The sequence below is a fragment of the Camelus dromedarius genome, chromosome 26 (assembly GCF_036321535.1).
Source record: "Camelus dromedarius isolate mCamDro1 chromosome 26, mCamDro1.pat, whole genome shotgun sequence".
Classification (NCBI taxonomy): Eukaryota; Metazoa; Chordata; class Mammalia; order Artiodactyla; family Camelidae; genus Camelus; species Camelus dromedarius.
In genome coordinates this window covers 14657427-14676708 of record NC_087461.1, presented here as the reverse complement: position 1 = coordinate 14676708, position 19282 = coordinate 14657427, and the positions used below count along the sequence as shown (strand labels likewise).

The 19282-nt window shown below is 38.5% G+C and overlaps 1 protein-coding gene across 1 annotated transcript in view; it reads left to right on the top strand.

Annotated features, from left to right (window-relative positions):
• Positions 1-256: 256 nt before the first annotated feature.
• TMEM236 (transmembrane protein 236) overlaps positions 257-19282 on the top strand; it is a 31377-nt gene continuing 12351 nt past the window's right edge. The window contains exons 1-3 of the mRNA XM_010992986.3: positions 257-655; positions 13046-13118; positions 16587-16725. Coding sequence (XP_010991288.3) covers positions 384-655; positions 13046-13118; positions 16587-16725 — 484 coding nt within the window. The 5' untranslated portion in view covers positions 257-383. The remainder of the gene's footprint in view (positions 656-13045; positions 13119-16586; positions 16726-19282) is intronic.

Genomic DNA, 19282 nt, shown 5'->3' with positions numbered 1-19282 from the left:
ATAGGGGATTGGATCATGTCTCTTCCTCTCCTTTAACTGTAAAATTATATTATTCCAATGGTTCTATTACATTTTTTTTTGGATTAGCAATAAAAACTACATTAAAAGACTCACTTTTACCAATGCTCCCAAGCGTGTTGTGAAGTTCAGTTGACTTCTAATAATGGATGTGCAAACACATTAAGTGGTACTTCCACCGTGGCTCTGTTTCTTTAAGAGACCTTGGTTGTTAAGCTGGAAGATCATTGAACCATATGAGGGTCAATAAAAGAATAAAAAGTCACTGGTTAGTGATTCGAGTACAAGGAACTTGATCCCAGCTCCGTATCTGTGTGTCCATATGCTGCTCACTGTCAGAGGGGAACCATTTGATCCCCAGGTGCATGCCCTTCCCCAGGATGGCTTCTGGAAAACTAGTCAAGTTCCTGGTTTTTGAGCTGCTTGAGTTTGCTGCCTTTTCCATCCCCATGCTCGTGATGATGGAACAGTTTGCCTCTGCTGATCAAAACACAAGGGATACACGGGACAGAACACATTATTGGCTGATTGTTTCCTGTTCGATTGCTTATGTAGCCTTAATGACTGTCTTGATATGGATTCCCGTGAAAGTTCTCTTGTTCAAGAAACGTCATCTTTACCAAAAAATCATAGGATGGTAAGTAGATTTCTTACAGAACTCCATGGATGCTTTCAAAGAGATTTTCTCATGTACTCTCTGTAAGGATGTGAGCACAGCACAACTGTACATAATGTGAGGTGAATTCGGAGTAATACACTATTTCTATAAATGCATTCATATTATGGTATCTTCCATATTTTTAATAGGGTCACTTTTACTGACTGATAATCACAAATTACCTGTGTTCATAAGAGGTAGCATGAATCAATGATGCCCTGAGTAGTAACTGCTGTAATAATTCCTCTGTATACTAAATTGCACAAAGTTATCACAGTTTATCTGCAGAAATCACAATTGCAAGATTATAATACAGAATTTTTCTTTTATGTAAAACTGAAAGCAATGTCTATGTTAAAATGTTTACATTGCATTATTTTGTAGCTCTGTGTCCTGTGACCATTCACCAATTGAGATTTTTAAGAAAACTGGTTCCTTTCTTAGATTTAAAAAAATAACCCTTTGCTATGTTGGTAAATTCTGTTAACCTGGTTGGGGGGAGGGTAAGTACTTCAATAATAATACAGAAATATTTTACATAAATCAAGATTTAATATGGATTGAACTAACAGTTTAGCTAATGACTGTATTGATCCATGTAAAGGTGTTGAGAATAAATGACTCTTATCCTAATATATTTTTCCTTTTAAATCTTCAGATCTGGTTCTTATTGTCTGGGATTTCTTTGGTTTTCTTTGATGAGTTAAATTTTTCTTTCATACTGATCTTTAAAGTTGAATAGCATAGAGCACCTGTGAAAAATGAGGAGCCGGGAATTTTAACCCAAGTCAGGGCAGAAATGTAAAAATGATAGATACAGCAATATAGCGAGAAATACTGTTGGAGGGTGCAGCCGGGGAAGGCTGAAGTGTGGCATTCAGGAAGTGCTCTTAGGTCCTGCTACCGGATGTGGCTCCCCAGCCTGGCCTGGGGACTTTCAGTTCCCTGAGGGCCCAGCTCCTGTGGGGTTTCTGGAAATGACCATGTGGTTGGCATTGCTTTCATTACTGGGGTTTATGGGTTTTCCAATTCTTGACCCAAAGCCTCAGGATCAGCTCAGGGTTGGGACTGGAGCTGAGTGAGCCCTTCATCCCTCACACCTACTAGGAGTTGCTTGGACTGTCCGAGACTCCTGGCCAGGCTGAAGAGTTTTGAGAAACTGGGGGAAAGGTCCACATGACTACAGGAGTAAACCAAGGGGAGGCTGGCTATACCAGCCCAGGAAGGTGCTTTTTCATCATTTTTTATATTGGCTCGAATCCCTAGGACCATAGGTCTGAATATCATTCAGGCAGTAAACCTTCCCATATCACTCATTGTTAACCATGTATTATTATTAAGCTACAATTGTCCCTTTACTGATCCCTGATTACGTGCTATAAAATTTATATATGAGTTTCATTTAACTCCATACCACCTGGTGAAGTATGTATTTTTTATGAGTTTATCATTATTATTCCCAAGAGGAAACTGATGATTAGAGAGGTTAAGAAACTTACCTGGTCAGCTGGCCAGTGAGTGAAAGGGCTGTACTTCGGACCTAGGCCTATCTGATTCCATAATTGGTACTTGTAACTCCTACCCTAAACCGCTTCTATGGGAGCAGTTGAAAGTATGGAAGAGAGTAGTTTTTCACTTCTCCTCCCTACTGTGTGTGTTGTTTGTCTGTTTGTTTGTTTTGTTTTGGTTCATCTGGCCCAGCTGCTCTTCTTTTGCTAAGGTATCTTGGGCTGTCACAACAAATGCATCTTTCAGTGATTTCTTTTGGGAGATAGTCTTCCAATCAATCTTTTGTTTCTGTTTGTGGGTGTGGCCAGCCATGAGCGCTCTGAATAGTTTCAGATAGATAACAGGTTATCTGTAATTTCAGTGAGACTGTGAAACTGTTCCCTTATGGCCTTATTCATCAACACTATCATATTGTTATCTCTCACTGGCCTAGAAGAAATTGTTCCTGGGTGCTATTCTGGGAGCTTTATGCATTCTGTGCTGTTAAACTTTATGCCAACCCAGTGAGGTATGTGCTAGTGTTCTCATTTTATAGATAAAGAAATAGAACTTGAAGAATGGTTAACTTTGTCAAGTGATAAAGCTAGTAAGCAGTGGAGCTGGGATTTGTGAGCCCAGGGGGGTCTGATTCTGTGCCGTTTCTTCTATTTTGTTTACCTTTTCCTTTATTCTTTCTAATTTTGAATACTATGTGTGTTTCAAGAAAAATGCAACTCCTACCGTGTCAATAGGATGCATTTTCCCCAAAGATGTCTATTTGAATATGATACATGATCCCCAAAGTTGTGTATAGGATATTTTAATGTATGTGGTGTATTTCCTATAACCTGATTGCTAGATGAAGATGATGCGAAAGTAATTGCTACTATAAAAAGTAGGGGTTGAAAGTATGAATTATTTTTGAAGAATACTTGGGTAAATTTCATAGATCCTTAGCACTCACAGATGAACTGTTGATAAGCCCATCTGAGAACCTCTCTGTATGTCCACACTGGCGTCATGGGCCCTAGGAGGCTGGTATTCGAGAACCAGTGAAGCATGTGCCCTGGCAGGACAGCCGAGAGGTGCAGGCCTGAATTCAAATCCCTCCTTCGACACTGACTGTGACACCATGTGTGAGTTATTTAAATTCTTTGAAGTTTAGTTTTCTCATGAGCAAAACAGGGACAACCTAGGTTCTTCATGGACTGTTTTAAGAAGCTGTATAAGATTATGCATATAAAGTTTCAAGCACAGTGCCAGGCAGAGTGAGGACTCAGTGGGTATCAGTGTTATTACCTCAGGCTGAATTTAGTATTTCCATTGAAAATATGATCTGTTTTAATCCCCAGAGTGACTCTGAGAAGTAGTAGAAATGATGATAAAAATGATAAAACTGAAAAAATTATATAAGTGATACTCCATGCGTCCAGAGAATGCTGTAGGTCTCTTTTATCCTTTGAGAATAATGAGGGTGAGTGAAGTGATCTCACGGATATCTTGCAAAGCATTTTGCAAAAATGCATAGTGGTTTTATGTTTCATTTTCTCACTTGACCTGCCCACCAGGGTTGTGAAGTTGACCGAGTGCACATAATTCCCATTTTATAAGGGAGGAAACAGTGTCAGAGAGCTTAAGACACACACACTAAATCAACATTAGAGTCTGAACTTTAATCCAGTGCTCTTTCCTGTGCTCTTGCTGAACACTTCCTCATTCTTTCAGAATGATTGTTCCTTTATGGGGATGCCTGTCATAATTTATAATAGACTAGGGAAATGGTTTGAGGAATGAAGGAAAGCTATTTATATCCACATTATATGGTATATCCCAGTAAATAAGAGGAATCCTTGCCTGGGATACCATTGAGCTACAAATCCAGCCTGAAACTGGGGCAGATTTCCACGGGGAGGGTACCTTGGGGAAGAATCATCCTGGAGGACTTGTGGGGATTCCCAGACTGCTGTGGGAGCTAGGGTTATTGTTCAGGGATTCGCTCATCTTTCAGAGAATAATTACTTTAGATCATGACATGTCAGAATTGTGGGCAGCGCGAAGTTAGAAAGACTCCAACATTTTGGAACATTTTTACCTTGTTTAAATGCTTAACATATTCCTCAAGGTTTGCTGTTGATTTGTTTTAGGGGGCAGTAGTAGCAGCAGCAGGGACAGCAGCTGCATCAGCAGCAGTAGTAGTGGTAGTAATAGTAATAGTGGTAGTGGTGGTGATGGTAGTAATAGTGGTAGCAGTAATTGTGGTAGTATTAGTAGTAGTAATAGTACTGGTGGTAGTAATAGTAATAGCAGTAATGGTGGTAGTAGTAGTAACAGTGGCAGCAGCAGTAGTAGCAGTAATAGCAGTAATATAGTTGTCATCGTAGTAAAATAAGAGCAAATATTTATTGAACGATGACTATATACCAAGAATAGTTGTAAACACACTGCCTGTATTATTTTAGTTAATTCTCTGACCTTTACGAATACGAACACTTACAGTGTCCATTTTACAAATGAGGAAATTGGGGCCCAGAGGTTCAAAGACCACACAGCCGGTGAGTAGTGGAGCAAAGACCAACGCCAGGGTGTCCAGGGTCTGAGCACCTTCCTGTTCCACAGCAGCATACACAAGTGATGGGTTAACCTGAGAAGAGAGCTCGCTCTTCCCAGCACCTCTGAGAAGGTCGTGGCTGAGTCAGCGTTGGTGCTTAACAGTTACTTCTTCCCAGAGCACTGCCATTTCTCTCAGCGTGTCTGTCATCTGCAGAAACATTCAGAAGATACCAGTTTCTCGTACTTGACCTCAGGCTTTCTATTCTTGTCCCACCATCTCTAGTCAATCAGCATGAGTGTACTCACTTTTGCTTTCTTCTCCCAGCATATGCAATAAGTCACCAGATTCCATTAGTTCCTCCTCTTTCATCTCTATTTCATTGGCACCTTGCACTCCATGGCTGTTTTCCTCGCCCCAGATAGACACTCATTTCCAGGGCCACCATACACTTGAGTGTCTGGCATGGTTCCCCAACTTCTCACCTGTTCAGATCCGATGTCAGATCACTTGTTCTGACAGCTGTTGGTCAAGGAAGCATGAAGAGTATTTGATGAACAGGCTGGGACTCAGGCAACCTTCACAAGCTTATGTCCTTGACTTTTGCTTCTTCTGTCTCCCTCATTCCCTCCCTGTCCTTGCTGACAGAGTAATAATGTTCTTGGAAGAAGTTGTCTGCATGCCAGTTCCACCTGTAGAAATCTATTCTTCCCCTTGCTTGTAGAATTCAGTGTTGACATTATACCATAGAATCCTCGAGCTGGAAGGCACCTTAGAGTTCACCTATGACACTGTTTCTCACAATACAGATAGTCTGCTTCTGATTTTAAAGGGAATACATGACTTCCTGTGTCTCTAATTATGAGAATAGGCTTCCTTATCTCCTATATTCAAGTAAAATCTGCCCCCATGTAGCTTCCTTTCTGTCTTCTTTGTAGACTTCATCTTATCTGCCCGCCTTTATATGCCAGTGAATTTGGCCATGACCAGAAGCTTTACCTATCGCTCCTTGATTTCCCCTTTTTATTGCTTTTCAAGCACTCTCTTTGGCTCTTGTAATATAAACTGTCACTTATATGATGATGACTCCCTCACTGAACTCACTGTATCTATATTAAAGCTTTTTGAATATTTGAAGATAGCTGCGCTGCTCTGCCATCTCAGCCACACGGCATCCCAGTCTGTTAAGTCTTCTCTTTTCCAGTGTCCATCAGTTACTCTTTTTTTTTTTTCTCTAACGGAGGTGTTGAACCCAGGACCTTGTGTATGCCAAGCATGAACTCTACCACTGAGCTATACCAACCCCCCTCCATCAATTATTCTTGTCCTGTGATTTCTGGACCTTTTACTCTTTTGGACAGCTCCTTGGAAGGCTGGCTGGCTTATTAATATCTGAGTGTGGTCTCACTGATAGCACAAACCTTCAATTTATTGCAAAGTGCAGTAAAACAAGGTCTGCCTATATATTGGTTTTAGCCAAGCTTTCTAATAAATTTCAGTCTTCCAAATCCTAATTGTGTCATTCAAAATGCTACATGTCCCATTTGATTTTGTGTCATCTGACTTCCTCATCTCCCAAGAGTTACTAAATGTGTTAAATGGCACAGTTTCACTAGAAATCCTCCAGGTTGAAGTAATCTAGTAGGTCACTCTCAGAGTTTTTTTCGAACAGCAATGAATTTCCTCTCAGTTTCCACTTCTCATTCACTCAGTTCCTCTTTTAGGACACATTTACTGAGTACCACATGCAGACATCAGGTATACCAGTCACCATATCCTAGGACTTAACCTGGCATTGCGACCATCCACTGTCTGACCTCTATTTACTTTTCCAAACTACCTCCTTACACAGAGTCTTCATTCCCACCAGCATTGTTCCCAGGCTACTGTGGGGGAAGACCTGCCTATTTTTTCTCCCTTTTCAGGAAGCTTGTGGTCTACTGTGGAGACTGCACAGTTATGCATGAAAAAACTTAGAAAGTAGTATAAAACAATATACCTTAAATCAGTAAATATTATATGACCCATCACAAGTTCTTCATTAGCCCAGAGAAGAGAGTCATTAAAACTTAGTATTGACAATAGGATCTTATGGTAGCTCATACACAAAAAAATGTGACAATGAATATACATATATGTTCATGTGTAACTGAAAAATTGTGCTCTACACTGGAATTTGACACAACATTGTAAAATGATTATAAATCAATAAAAAATGTTAAAAAAAAGATTTAATGCTTACACAGTGAAAGAAATCAGTCTAAAAATGCTAAAAAACAAAAACAAAAATAAACAGTACTGACAGTAGGGAAGGTGCCCTTTTGGATTCATCCTCCTTCCTTCCTTATCCCGCCCCATCTGCTCACATACTTAGCAGGTGTTCCATACACGGGGTGTGTGGACTCAGGTTTCCTAAGAGAACACTGTGCTTTGGAGTAGTCAGAGAAAGTCTCACAAGGACAGCTGGATTTGAGCTGAGCTTGAAAAGATTGGAGTGGGAAGACGGTCCATAGGGGGTGAGGACTATGAGTAATGATTTGATGTTAAGAACAACTATGAATTCTTTAAGGGGCGGGAGAAGACCAACTTGCTGAGAAACGAGGGAGTAAAGAGAGCTCAGCTGGGCAGTGTTGCAGAGCGGGTCGGAGTGTGAGTTTTGGAGTTAGAAAGACCTGGGCTAGAACTCATCTTTCACCTTCTGTCTGTAGGACCTGTGGGGCAAATCAATGAAAACTTCCTCATGAGTTTCTCCATCTGTAAAATAGGATGATCCCCGACTCAGCCAGCACCATTGTGGGGTTCGTGTAATGTCTGTGAAATGGTTTCCCACAGTGCTTGGCACAGAGTATACGCTCACTAGGGCTAGTGCAGGAAGTGGGAGCGTTATTATTGGAGAGTTAAGACCAGATTGTGGGGAGCCTTGAAAGGTAGGCAACGGTTCTTCAAAATTTCCTTCCTTATAAGGACACCAGTCATGTTACATTAGAGTCCACCCTGATGAATTCATATTAACTTATTACCTCAGTAAATATCCAATTTCCAGGTATAGGCACATTCTGAGGTACTGAGTGTTGGGACGTCAACATGTCTCTTTCAGGGAACATAACTGAACCCAAAACAGTCAGCTTTCTGCCCCTGAACCCAAATTCATATTCTTCCCATATGCAAGATAGATTCACTCCATCCCAGCATCTCCAAAACTTTTGATCATTCCAGCATCAACCTTAAGTCCAAAATCTCTCCTAACATGACTAACTCAGAGTCCCCAAACTCATCGTCTAAACCATCCACATCAATTATAGGTAATGGTTGGGATATAGTTCATCTTGGGGCATAATTCCTCCCCACCTGTATACCTGTAAAACCAGGCAACAAGTTACTTGCTTCCAGAATAGAATGGTGGGACTGGCATAGGATAGACGTTCCCATTCCAAAGTGGAGAAATTGGAAGGAAGAAAGAAGTCATGGGTCCCAGGCAAATCCAAGACCTGGCAGGACAAATTTCATTAAATGTTAAGGCTTGAGAATAAACCTCTGTGCCTGAACACTCTGTTCTCTGGGGTCATCAGGGTGGGGGCTCCACCCAGTTGGCCAAGGGAAGCAGCCCCACCCTCTGGATCTGAGAAGGGAGACCCTGGTGGCCGTGGCAGCTTCTCTTGCATCTGAAGCACCATCAAGTCATTCTTCCTTTTCTTGAAGGATAGTACATATTAGCAGCCAGATAGCTTCTATTAGCCTGTTTCCTGCCTGTTGTATCCCGGAAGTCTTCCTTCGTTTCACCCCATCCCCCTTCAGTGCAAGCTGTCAGTATTTCTGCTGAGGTGGTTGAATGGATTCACAAGCCACACCCTTAGAGTTCTCTCCAGAACATGCCCTCTCATTTTTTCTGCTTTTTTTTTTTTTCTGCAGAATAGGCTGAGAATTTTTCTGAATCTTCAAGTTCTGACCCCTTTTTGCTTAACAGTTCCCTCTTCAGTGTGTCTCTTGCCTTTTACTGTAGTCATCAAGGAGAAACCAGGCAGAGCCTTTGACATTTTGCTTAGAAATCTCCTCAGCGAAGCATCTAAGTTCATTGCTTACAAGTTCTACTTTCTACCCAACAAAACACCTTTCAGCCAAGTTTGCTTCCACTTTATAAAAAGGATCACCTTTCCTCCAGTTTCCAATAACATGGTCTTCATTTCTGCCTGAGACATCACCAGAAGCACTTTTAACATGCATATTTCTACCAACTTTCTGTTCATAACAATATTTGTATCTTCTAGGATGATAGAGATTTTTAAAAAATTCAATTTATTAATTTTTTTGTTCTCATTTTGGGGGGAAGTAATTAGGATTGTTTATTTATTTTATTAAAATATTTATTTATTATTGTATTATTTAAATTTTTTAAAATTTTGGCAGGATGGTGGGGGGGTAATTAGGTTTATTTATTTTTGGAGGAGGAGGTACTGGGGATTGAACTCAGGACCTCATGCATACTAAGCATGCACTCTACCACTGAGCTATACACTCCTCCCTTACTTATTTTAATGGAGGTACTGGGGATTGAACCGAGGACCTTGTACAGGCTAAGCATGTGCTCTATCACTAAGCTATACCCTCCCCCCAATAGTTTATTTTTTTTACTCTTTCCTAGCTCTCCCCTTTTCCTTCTGACCTCTCACCAGACTCTCCTTTAACTTCCATGTTTCTGCTAATAGTCTCTTCTGAGAGACCCAGCCTTTTTCTATCGTGCATCTTTGGACTCTTCCAGACTCTTTCCATTACCCAATTCCAGAACCACTTCCACATTTTTTGGTATTTGTTACAGCAGTATCTCACTTCCCTATAGCAAAATCTGTTCATTTGCTAAGACTGACATAACAGAGGACTTCTGAGTGGGTAGTTTAAACAACAGAAATGTACTGTCTACCCATTCTGGAAGCTAGAAGTTCGAGATTAAGTTGTTGACAGGTTTGGTTTCTTCTGAGGGCTGTGAGGCTGTGAGGGGTTCCAGGCCTCCCTCCTAGCCTCTGATGGTTTGCTGGCAATCTTTGGCAATGCTTGGCTTATAAATGCATCACCCTGATTTCTGCCTTCATCTTCACATGACATCTTCCTGTGTGTCTTCACGTAATCTTCCTTCTGTACATACCTGTCTCCAAATTTTCCTTTTTTATAAGGACACTGGTCTTATTGGGGCAGGACCTGCCCTAATGACCTCATTGTAAACTTATAACCTCTGTAAAAACCCCATTTCCAAAAAAGGTAACATTCTGAGGTCCGGGGGTTGGGACTTTACCATATCTTTTTGGGAGGACACAGTTCAACCCATAACACTCTTAACAAATTATGAACATGTGTTAGCAGTAAATCAAGATTTTCAAATACAGATTAGCAGTATTTCTGACTAAATAAAACATAGATTTGGATTGGCATTCACTTATTAACTATTCCACTCATTCATTTAGTATTTATTGAATTCTTGCTATGTGTGCTGTGTGTTGGCATTCTCCAGCATTATGGGGTTCTTGAACTTGGATGAGAAACAAGTTACATCTCTATTTTCACTAACCTCTAATTGAAAGTAGCATTTCTTTCTGTTATGAACGTTGCTAAAAACCACAGTTGCAGAGCAGGATCTGTAAATTTATTACGTAGATTTTTTTCATATCGCATTACAACTGTTGCAGATACTTCAGAATATGGTTTGTGATCTTCACTATCTTGAAGTTATGAGCGACTAAAGTTTCCACTCGATCTTGAGCACCCCAAAGAAAATAAGAAAACAATGTGTTCTTAGATAGGTGTATATATTACCATATCAAAATGTTACAAGGACGTGGATAACTGTATTTCAACATAATTGCTTTGTTTTGTAAGTCTGTGTCTATTATGCATTTAAAAAATTGTATTCTGAGAGGCTTTCATAGGATTTACCAGATTCTCAGGAAGTTTACTGTACAAAAAAGGTTGGAAACACTGTTCTAAACGCTAGAGGTAAAGTAGTAAACAACTCAGATAAGGCACCTGCTCCCTTGGAACTTATCTTGCTTATAGGCAAAGAGTGTGACAAACAAATAAATAAGAAAAGAAATAATCGGCAGAGTTTCAGGTAGTCATAAGGCTGCAAAAAACCAACCATATGTATATATACACATATATGACAAAGGAAGCCAGACATGGGAAGTCTAGGAGTAGAGACTCCGGGGCAAAAAGGAATAGCCAGTGTAAGACTTGAGGGTGGGGCAAGCTTGGTGTGATCCCTGAATAACCAGAGGGTCGTATGGCTGGGGCTAAGTAGGTGTCAGGGAAGAGGCAGAAGAAAGTGAAGAGAGTAGGAGAAATAAGAAAAACCACATCATTTAGAACATGTAGGCGATGGCCATAGGGTTCAATTTTATTCTAATTACATTACTCATCCATTGGAGATTTTGTGTGTGTGTGTGTGTTCAAGTAGTTGCTTTATTTTATTTTTTAAAATATATATTTTTGTTGAAGTATAGTCGATTTACAATGTTGTGTCAATTTCTGGTGTACAGCACAATGCTTCTGTCATACAGGAACATACATATATTCATTTCATATTCTCTTTCACCATAAGTTACTACAAGATATTGAATACAGTTCCTGTGCTATACAGTATAAACTTGTTTATCTATCAGTGAAGATTTTTTAAAATCTCTAAAATACACAGAGTGTATTTTGTGGTAAAATATACATAAAATTTGCCATCTTATCCATTTTTAAGTGCACAGAGCATTGGCCTTTTGTACATTCACATGGGTGTGGTACCATCACCACCATCCACCCACAGAACCCTCTTCATCGTGCAGACCTGAGAGTCTGTACGCATTGAACAATAACTCCCCTACTCCAGTCCTCCCAGCATTTCGCTTTAGGGAGAAAATATCGCTAGGCAAGAAGAGGCACTAACAGGAAACCGGTTACGAAATACTGCAGATGAGAGATGCTTGTGAATGAACCAGGGTGTTATCAGAGGATGATTTGAAATGTATGTTGGCAGTCAATCAGACAAGATTTCAGGATGATTGGAACAGGTATGGAGAAGAACGTGGGTGGCATGTTAAGTCTGAGTTGCCAATTAGACACCCAAGTGGAGGTGCCATGTAGACAGTTGCATGTACATGCCCAGAGCTCAAGATGGAGGCTAGTATGTATATATTATAATATATTTGGGAGTCATGGGCAAGTGGTTGGTATTTAAAGCCATGGGAGTGGCTGAGATAATTGAGGGAGATAATACAAAGAAGAAGTTCAGGAATAACCCCTGGGGGCACTCATCTTTTAGAGATCAAGTGGGAAGAGGACTCTATGAATACCCTAGCCAGTCTCAGAGAGCTGAGCACTGTGGGAACCTCGATCCCATTTAAAATTTCATCATACCTCTGGTTTGAGCAGGTCATACTGGGTCTGGCTATGACAGAGTGGCTATCCCACCCCCATCTAGTATCTATCGCTAGAACATCTAAGATGGGGCTGGGATGGAGGGAGACGTGGCTGGACCAAGGAGAAATTCTAAGTCACATTTGAAAGACTCCAACACTTTTTGTACTTAAACACATACAATCCTATAAATGTAATTAGTTTAGTATGTATTTAAGGAAAGAGGAGGTAAATAACTCATTATAGAAAAACTGAGTACATTTTATCTTCGCATAAATTAGTGATGCTAAATATACATTTTAATTCTCTCATGAAATAGAATATTGCATAGAACATTGCATATTGTATCACAATAAGTATTTGATTCCTTGATCATGCAAGGCTTAAGAAGTGGTCCAAAAAACATTTTGAAAAATTATGTGATCTTTTTGTGTATTTGATTTTTTAAAAACTTTGGTTCAAGTGAAAAACAATCCAGGTGTTTTCACTTTAAGTCAACTTGAAGTATCCAATACTGTGTCGTCTCTGAGTGTATTTTTTGAGAAATCAATTTTATAACATAGGGTCTGGTGTCACTTGAGAAAGTCATGCTGTTCGTTTTTTGCAGTTTGTTGCCAGAGCCTGAATTCTTGGGCAGGATTCTGGTGAATGAATTATGAAATTATTGAGTGTCATTTTTCCTGCACTGTGATGCTCTTAGCAGTAGGCAGTTTGCTCATTGACTAGAAATCTCTCACACCTTTTTTTCTAGAAAAGCATCCTGGTTTGTGTGTGTGTGTTCCCCTTTGCCACACTCAAACATTTGGGAAATGGAAATGGGGAAGCAGTCACTTCTTAGAAAAACTATAGATGAATGAAACAGGAACTGCAAAATTGGCAACATGTTAACAGGAACTGTTGATCTTGTACATTATTGCTTTTGCTTATTTTTTCTCCTTTGCTAGGAGACCTGTTATGGTGATGTGTGTAGTACTCACCACACTTCCCAGCTTCAGCTTTTCCATAGCAGTGACTGAGGTATGGAATTTTAATTTCTTCTTCTGCAAGATTTTGAGATTTTACAATGTCCTTTGTTATTAAAACTTTTTAGAGAGGTGTGCCCAACAAGTTTCTTTAAGTTAATTTTCTCCCATCTTCTTCCATGTTGCAATATATATATTTAAAATGCTAAGATCATTGTTACCTCTGTGATTGTGAAGGAAGGTCTAGCAGCCAATTAAAAAAAAAAAACTGCTTCTGTGTTTGGGTAAGTGAGAAAGGAATGTTATTTGCAAATAATAAAAAAGCAAAGAATTTGAGAGTAGATCCACATTTGTTTCTTCTGACCTGATGTTTTTCATGAGTGTCCTCAGTTCTAAATGGAATAAAACAGTATCCAAAGGAACAACCACTCTCATGCTAAGACGTTTGGTAATATGTCCATTGACAAATAATTTGTACATGATATTTATTTAACAATAAGTTTAAATTTACGTTTCAACTAAATGCAGCTTCAAAGGGACCCTGATGGATAGTTGGATAGGCACCGGCAGTTCAGGAATATTGGAGGCAGAACTTGCAGGCTGTGAGAACTTTATTACCTGAGAAGTTCAAAGCTGAATGCCCCGCTAATCCTATTAATTTGCAAGGTGCTGTGAAAGATATCATTTTAATTAATTAATTAAATTTTCATTTACATGTTGAGTAGGTAGTCATTAAGTGCATGTTACATGCCAAGCACAGTGTTAGGTACAGAGGGTAGAGCCCTCAAAAATTTTGACAGAGTCTCTGGCCTTCAGTAATTATTTGTTGACATTAGAGAGAAAAATAAACAGGCAGTTAGAATCAGTATGAACAGTGCTGGGAGAGCGATGAGTACTGAGTGATCTACCATTAGAAATTACATGACCATTAGAAGATGTCCTAAATACAGCATTAGGACCATCGATGAAAGCATAAAGTAATCTTGGAAGGCCACACAGATGTACTTTGCATCAAACTGCAACACATGAATATTTTAATTTGGATTTATCATTTTCTCCTCCTTCCTCCCCAAAGACCTTGTAAAGCACTTGGATGGTCCCCAAGAGCTTCAAAAATTCAGTTTACAAACTTTCAAGGAACACCACTCTCATAGATGATAGTCTGTCATTTGAACCCCCTTTTTTGGGGTTCTTTCCCGTTATGTCCCACCCACAGCTACATATTTTTCTTTCCTTTTTTCCTTATTTAATTTTTCATTGAAGCATAACACATGAACAGAAAGTTCACACAGCATAAATATGCAATGTTAATGGGATACCATAAAGCAAACCCCTGTGGAAATACCATTCAGGTCAAAAAATGAAACTTTGCCAGCTATTTCAAAGCCACCTCCATACTCCATACTCTCCATCCTCCCCAAAGGCAGCTTCTACCTTAACTTCTAATATCACAGATTAGTTTATCTGTTTTTGAAAGCTTTATAAAGGGAAATCAAATTATCCACTACCTGTCTGTTTGTCTGTCTATCTATCTATCCATCCATCTAATATGTGTCTCTCCTTGTATTCAGAAGTATGGGTCACTCATGTTTTGTGTATAGCTGTAGTTCATTTTTTTCATCCCTGTAGAGTATTTCATTATATGAATATATCACAATTTATTCATTAATTCTATTCTTGACAGCCATTTTAGTTTCCAGTTTTGGCTATTATAAATAATGCTGCTATGAACATACTTGAATGTGTCTCTTGGTGCCCATGTGTAAGCATCTGAGTAGGTTAAATGTGCAGGAGCAGAACTGATGGATCATAAGACATATTCAACTGCTCAGTTGTAGCAGACACTGCCGATTTTCCAAAGAGATGATGCTAATTTAGCCTCCCACTAGCAGAGAATGAGCAATCACGTTGCTCCCCACCCTCACCAGCACTTACTTTGTAAGTCTTTTTATTTTAAACATTCATGTGAGTATATTCTTGAATTTCAATGTCATTTTCAATTGCATTTCCCCAGTAAGTGATGAGATTTAGCATATTTTTCATCTTGCTCATTTTTTTCCATCATGTGTTGCTTATCTTTTAAAAATGGATTTGAAAAAATTATTTGTATATTCAGATTTCAAGACCTTTGTTGATTATATATAGTGCAAATATCTTCTCATTCTGTGACTTCATGCTGTTAATGATATCTTTTTCTGATGAAGAGAAGTTCTTAATTTTAAAATAGTCCAGTGTATCAATTTCTTTCCTTTATAGATATTGCTTTTGGTAACTTATTTGAGAAGATTTTGTCATATTGTGAATCTGAAACTTGAAGTCCTGAAGATACTCTCCTGTATTATATTTTGGAGGCTATATCGTTTTGTCATTCTCTTTTAGATTCATAATCCATTTGGAACTAATTTTTGTGTATGTTGCTCAGTAGGGAACCAAGGTTTTTTTTTTTCCAAATAATATCTAAAGGACTAAACACCATTTATTAAAAAGTATGTCCTTGTGACATTTCTCTGCAGTGCTACTTTTGTTATAAATCAGATGTGTGTGTACATGGTCTATTCTGAGCTTTCTGTTGTGTTCCATTGCCTACTTTTCTATTCCTATGCCAACACCACACTGTATTGATTCTTGTAGCTTTATAATAGCTCTTTTTAATCCAGAAGAGAAAACCTTTATATCTTCTTTTTTTTTTTCTTCTAGAATGTCTTGCCCTTTGTATTTCCATATAAATTTTAGAATCAGCTTGCCATTTTCCACAAAAAATATTGGAATTTTCATTGATGTATCAAATGGCGTCATTTTTTTAAAACCTTACTTTCTCTTTGTTGTTGCTATGTAGAAATAACTTATTCATTTTGGGGAGAATTTCTCCATATACAATCATATAATCTATACATAATGATATTTTGTTTTTATTTCCTTCCAATACTTATACTGCTTATTTCTTTCTCTTGCCTTATTACACTGGCTAAGACCTCTAGGACAATGTCAAACAGAAATGGTCATAATGTAACCTTTGTCTTCTCCCTGATCTCAGAGGGAAAACTCTTAACATATTACCATTAACATGATGTTTGCCATAGGCTTTTTTGTAGATACCTTAAACAGATGAAGGAAGTGATCCGAAACCTAGCTTGGTTTACCCAGCTCTCTCTCCTTGGAAGACCCAGCACTCTAATATTTGTCCCCCTGGCTCTTTGAGCTAGGACTCTCAAAGGTTCTGTTTAGCAGCAGGGTTGGGAAAGGTTCGCCGTTCCAGTATTCCAGGAACCTACTGTTATATTTTTACATTTTGCCAAGTTCTATCTTTAACTGAAAGCTCTTCCATTGATAAGAATCCTTAATACATCTTTAGAAATGATTCAAAACCTTGTGGGGCTGAACACCTAAAAGGCTGAAAACAAGGCCTCTAATCTTATAGTAAATGTATTTATAATTAATTTAACACTACTTTCAGACATCTCAAAGAATTTTGAACAAAGAAAGCACAAAAATTTAATGCTTCTAAATGGTCTTCTGAAAACAGGTTCAGAAGAATGTTAATGGTTCTGCCGTGTTACCTGATATGTTACCTGACCTGCCAGTCTCTCTGGTTCTGACTTGCTTGATCGTGGTTGATATTATTGAAAAACTCAGGACATATCCTCTTAGAGGGCAGCTAAAGAGTAAGTATTCTTTTAAATATAAATATTTTTAGAAGCTTGACATACGTTTCTGCTGCTCTATTTTCTGTTCACACATTTAATGATATTTTTTAAGAGCTAACATTACAGATAGAAGATTACAAATGAAGATATCTAAATATAATTATCTTTAAACCTACTTTGGTAGCTATACAGCTATTCTTATTTCCTTTTTACATTTTGATAGTACTGATAAATGAATAAAGTTACCAAATTTCATACCAAATTATTTGTGTTTAACAAGAAAATTATGTAAGTAAATTTTTATAAATTTGTATTTTTAGAACTCTCTTAAAACCTTAAGTTTAGATGAATAAATAGTTTATTTTTGGATACCTTAGCTAACAGGAATTAGTATGACTACTGAAGATATGTACTAGAGATTTATGTGTTTTTAATTGTGGATTGTCAAAAAGCTAAAGATCACACTGATAAAACCAAGATATGCCACATTCCTCCAAAGGGAACAGTTGTAACTAAATATAGGTTGGCCTTTTAAAAAAGGTATTTTGCTCACTAATGTTTTGTCTGGTCAGTCATAAATCCCCTCAACTTGCATTTAATTTTGTGTGATGGTATCTCTGTTTACTTTACAATATTTGTGTAATGTGGTTATTGTATGACTAAGACTTTGCACTTGAAATGGCTGGGTTTTGTCTAATCATTTGCTGATGGGCTGGGTGGGGTAAACTGAGCGAGTCATAGGGCTGACTACTACAGACAGGAGGGGAAATGCCAGAGAATCATTTATCGTGAATCACAACTCCTCCAGTCACTCTCGCTCCTCAGATTATAACACAAAACTGAGTTAGAGGCCACCAGAAAATCTGTGACTCTGAGCTTTATATTTTGTACTTTGTCCTTGGGTGGGAGATGATAGGCTCTTATGTTGAACATAACACAGTTGACATGATAAGATGGCAGCCAGTAAATCCGTTAGGGAAAAGTTACTCCCAAGGGACACCTGCCCTCCACAGCCAAGGGTATCCATCTTAAACTGAGGAAGCTTGAGAATTACCAAACCCTACGCTACTTCTCTAGGCTCCTTAACAACACAAGACTATTTTGAAATTGGACTGCTTTTAATTAGCCTGTATTTTCCATGTTAATGTGAACTTTCTCAGTTTTAAGTGAAAATCTCCTTCCACTAGAAAAAATTACACACATATATTTTTGGGAATAAGTTATTGGCATTTTATACTTTAAGTGATCAATTGGATTTTAAAAAGGTAGATTGCCTTGTATTCAGAAGTCATGATGATGAGAGAATCAAAATAAGAGAACCCCAAGGAAGAAGTCAGTCTTGGGGAGAAGACCCTAGAGCATCTTGTACAACTGCTTCTTCTTAGTTAAAGAGCCTCCTTCTCAAACTCTTTTCTGCTCAAACTTAGGAGAGTTAATGTCTGGTTTACTAATTCCACCATTTAATAAAAGTCACACCGCAAAAAGCTAGCATTCATTCAAAATACCTTTGTAAATATTAATTATACATCTATTTGATTTTTATGCAAACTTTGAACTCCAATAGTCTCCTATACTCATTTTAACAGTCATACTAATAAAATCAATTGTGTGACTTGTGAATCCAGGGAATGTAAATTTATTCTCTGGAACATAAATTAATGCATAAATTCAAAAACATAAATTATAATACATAAATCTGAACATAAGCAAGTATGCTGTAAATATGGTTCCAGTGCATGTGCTGTCTCAGAATCAAAGCAGTAGGATAGGGGTGGGTGACAAACGAAGTGTAGAATAATTTGACTCCCTGTAGAAAATGTTGGGAAAGAAAATATATTCTGTTCTTTGCTCTGTCTGGATAGTTTGAAATGCATACATACTTGTCAACTTGTAGCAGCTTTGACCTTTTTCTAGATGAAACTAAGGTCATCTATCATGTTTGGATTTGTGGACACTCTTAACATTTCTTAATCACCTTAATTCCAAGCTACCAAAGTTTGATCTTTGAGTAGCTTTTCTTTTTCTAAATTTTAAAATAAAAGTTCTGCATTTGACATATGCTCATGCTTAAAGCAGTCTTCGCTAGTCCAATGAATCCTTTCTGCTAACCTATTACCAGTTGCAATACCTCAGTATCAGGGAATTAACATGCCATTAACATCTAAGTGTGTCATTTCACGTAGACTGGGGCTCACTTGGGGATATTTTCTGGTACATAGATCTCTGAGGCATAGCAATCTCACCGAAGTACCTAGTACCTAATAATGTCAAGCCCCAGTCATGGGAACAAATAATAAGAATACAAAACATAGCCTGAGTGTCCCCAGCTCTTACTAGTGTGTGGGTACACATGAGCACACCTTAACGTTTCCAAATGAGTTCTGCTAGCTCAATACCAAGCTGTTAGTGCCTGGACTTCCATCTCTCTCCCTCTCCCATATGGTTCCCTCTCACATTTTGCAACCAGACCCAACGTGGGTCTCCTGTGCTCTCATTTGTTGGTCCAGACTGTTGAATATCCTGCTGCCCCTGCTTTCCACCCAGTCATCGTTCTCATGTACAGACAACTTGGTGG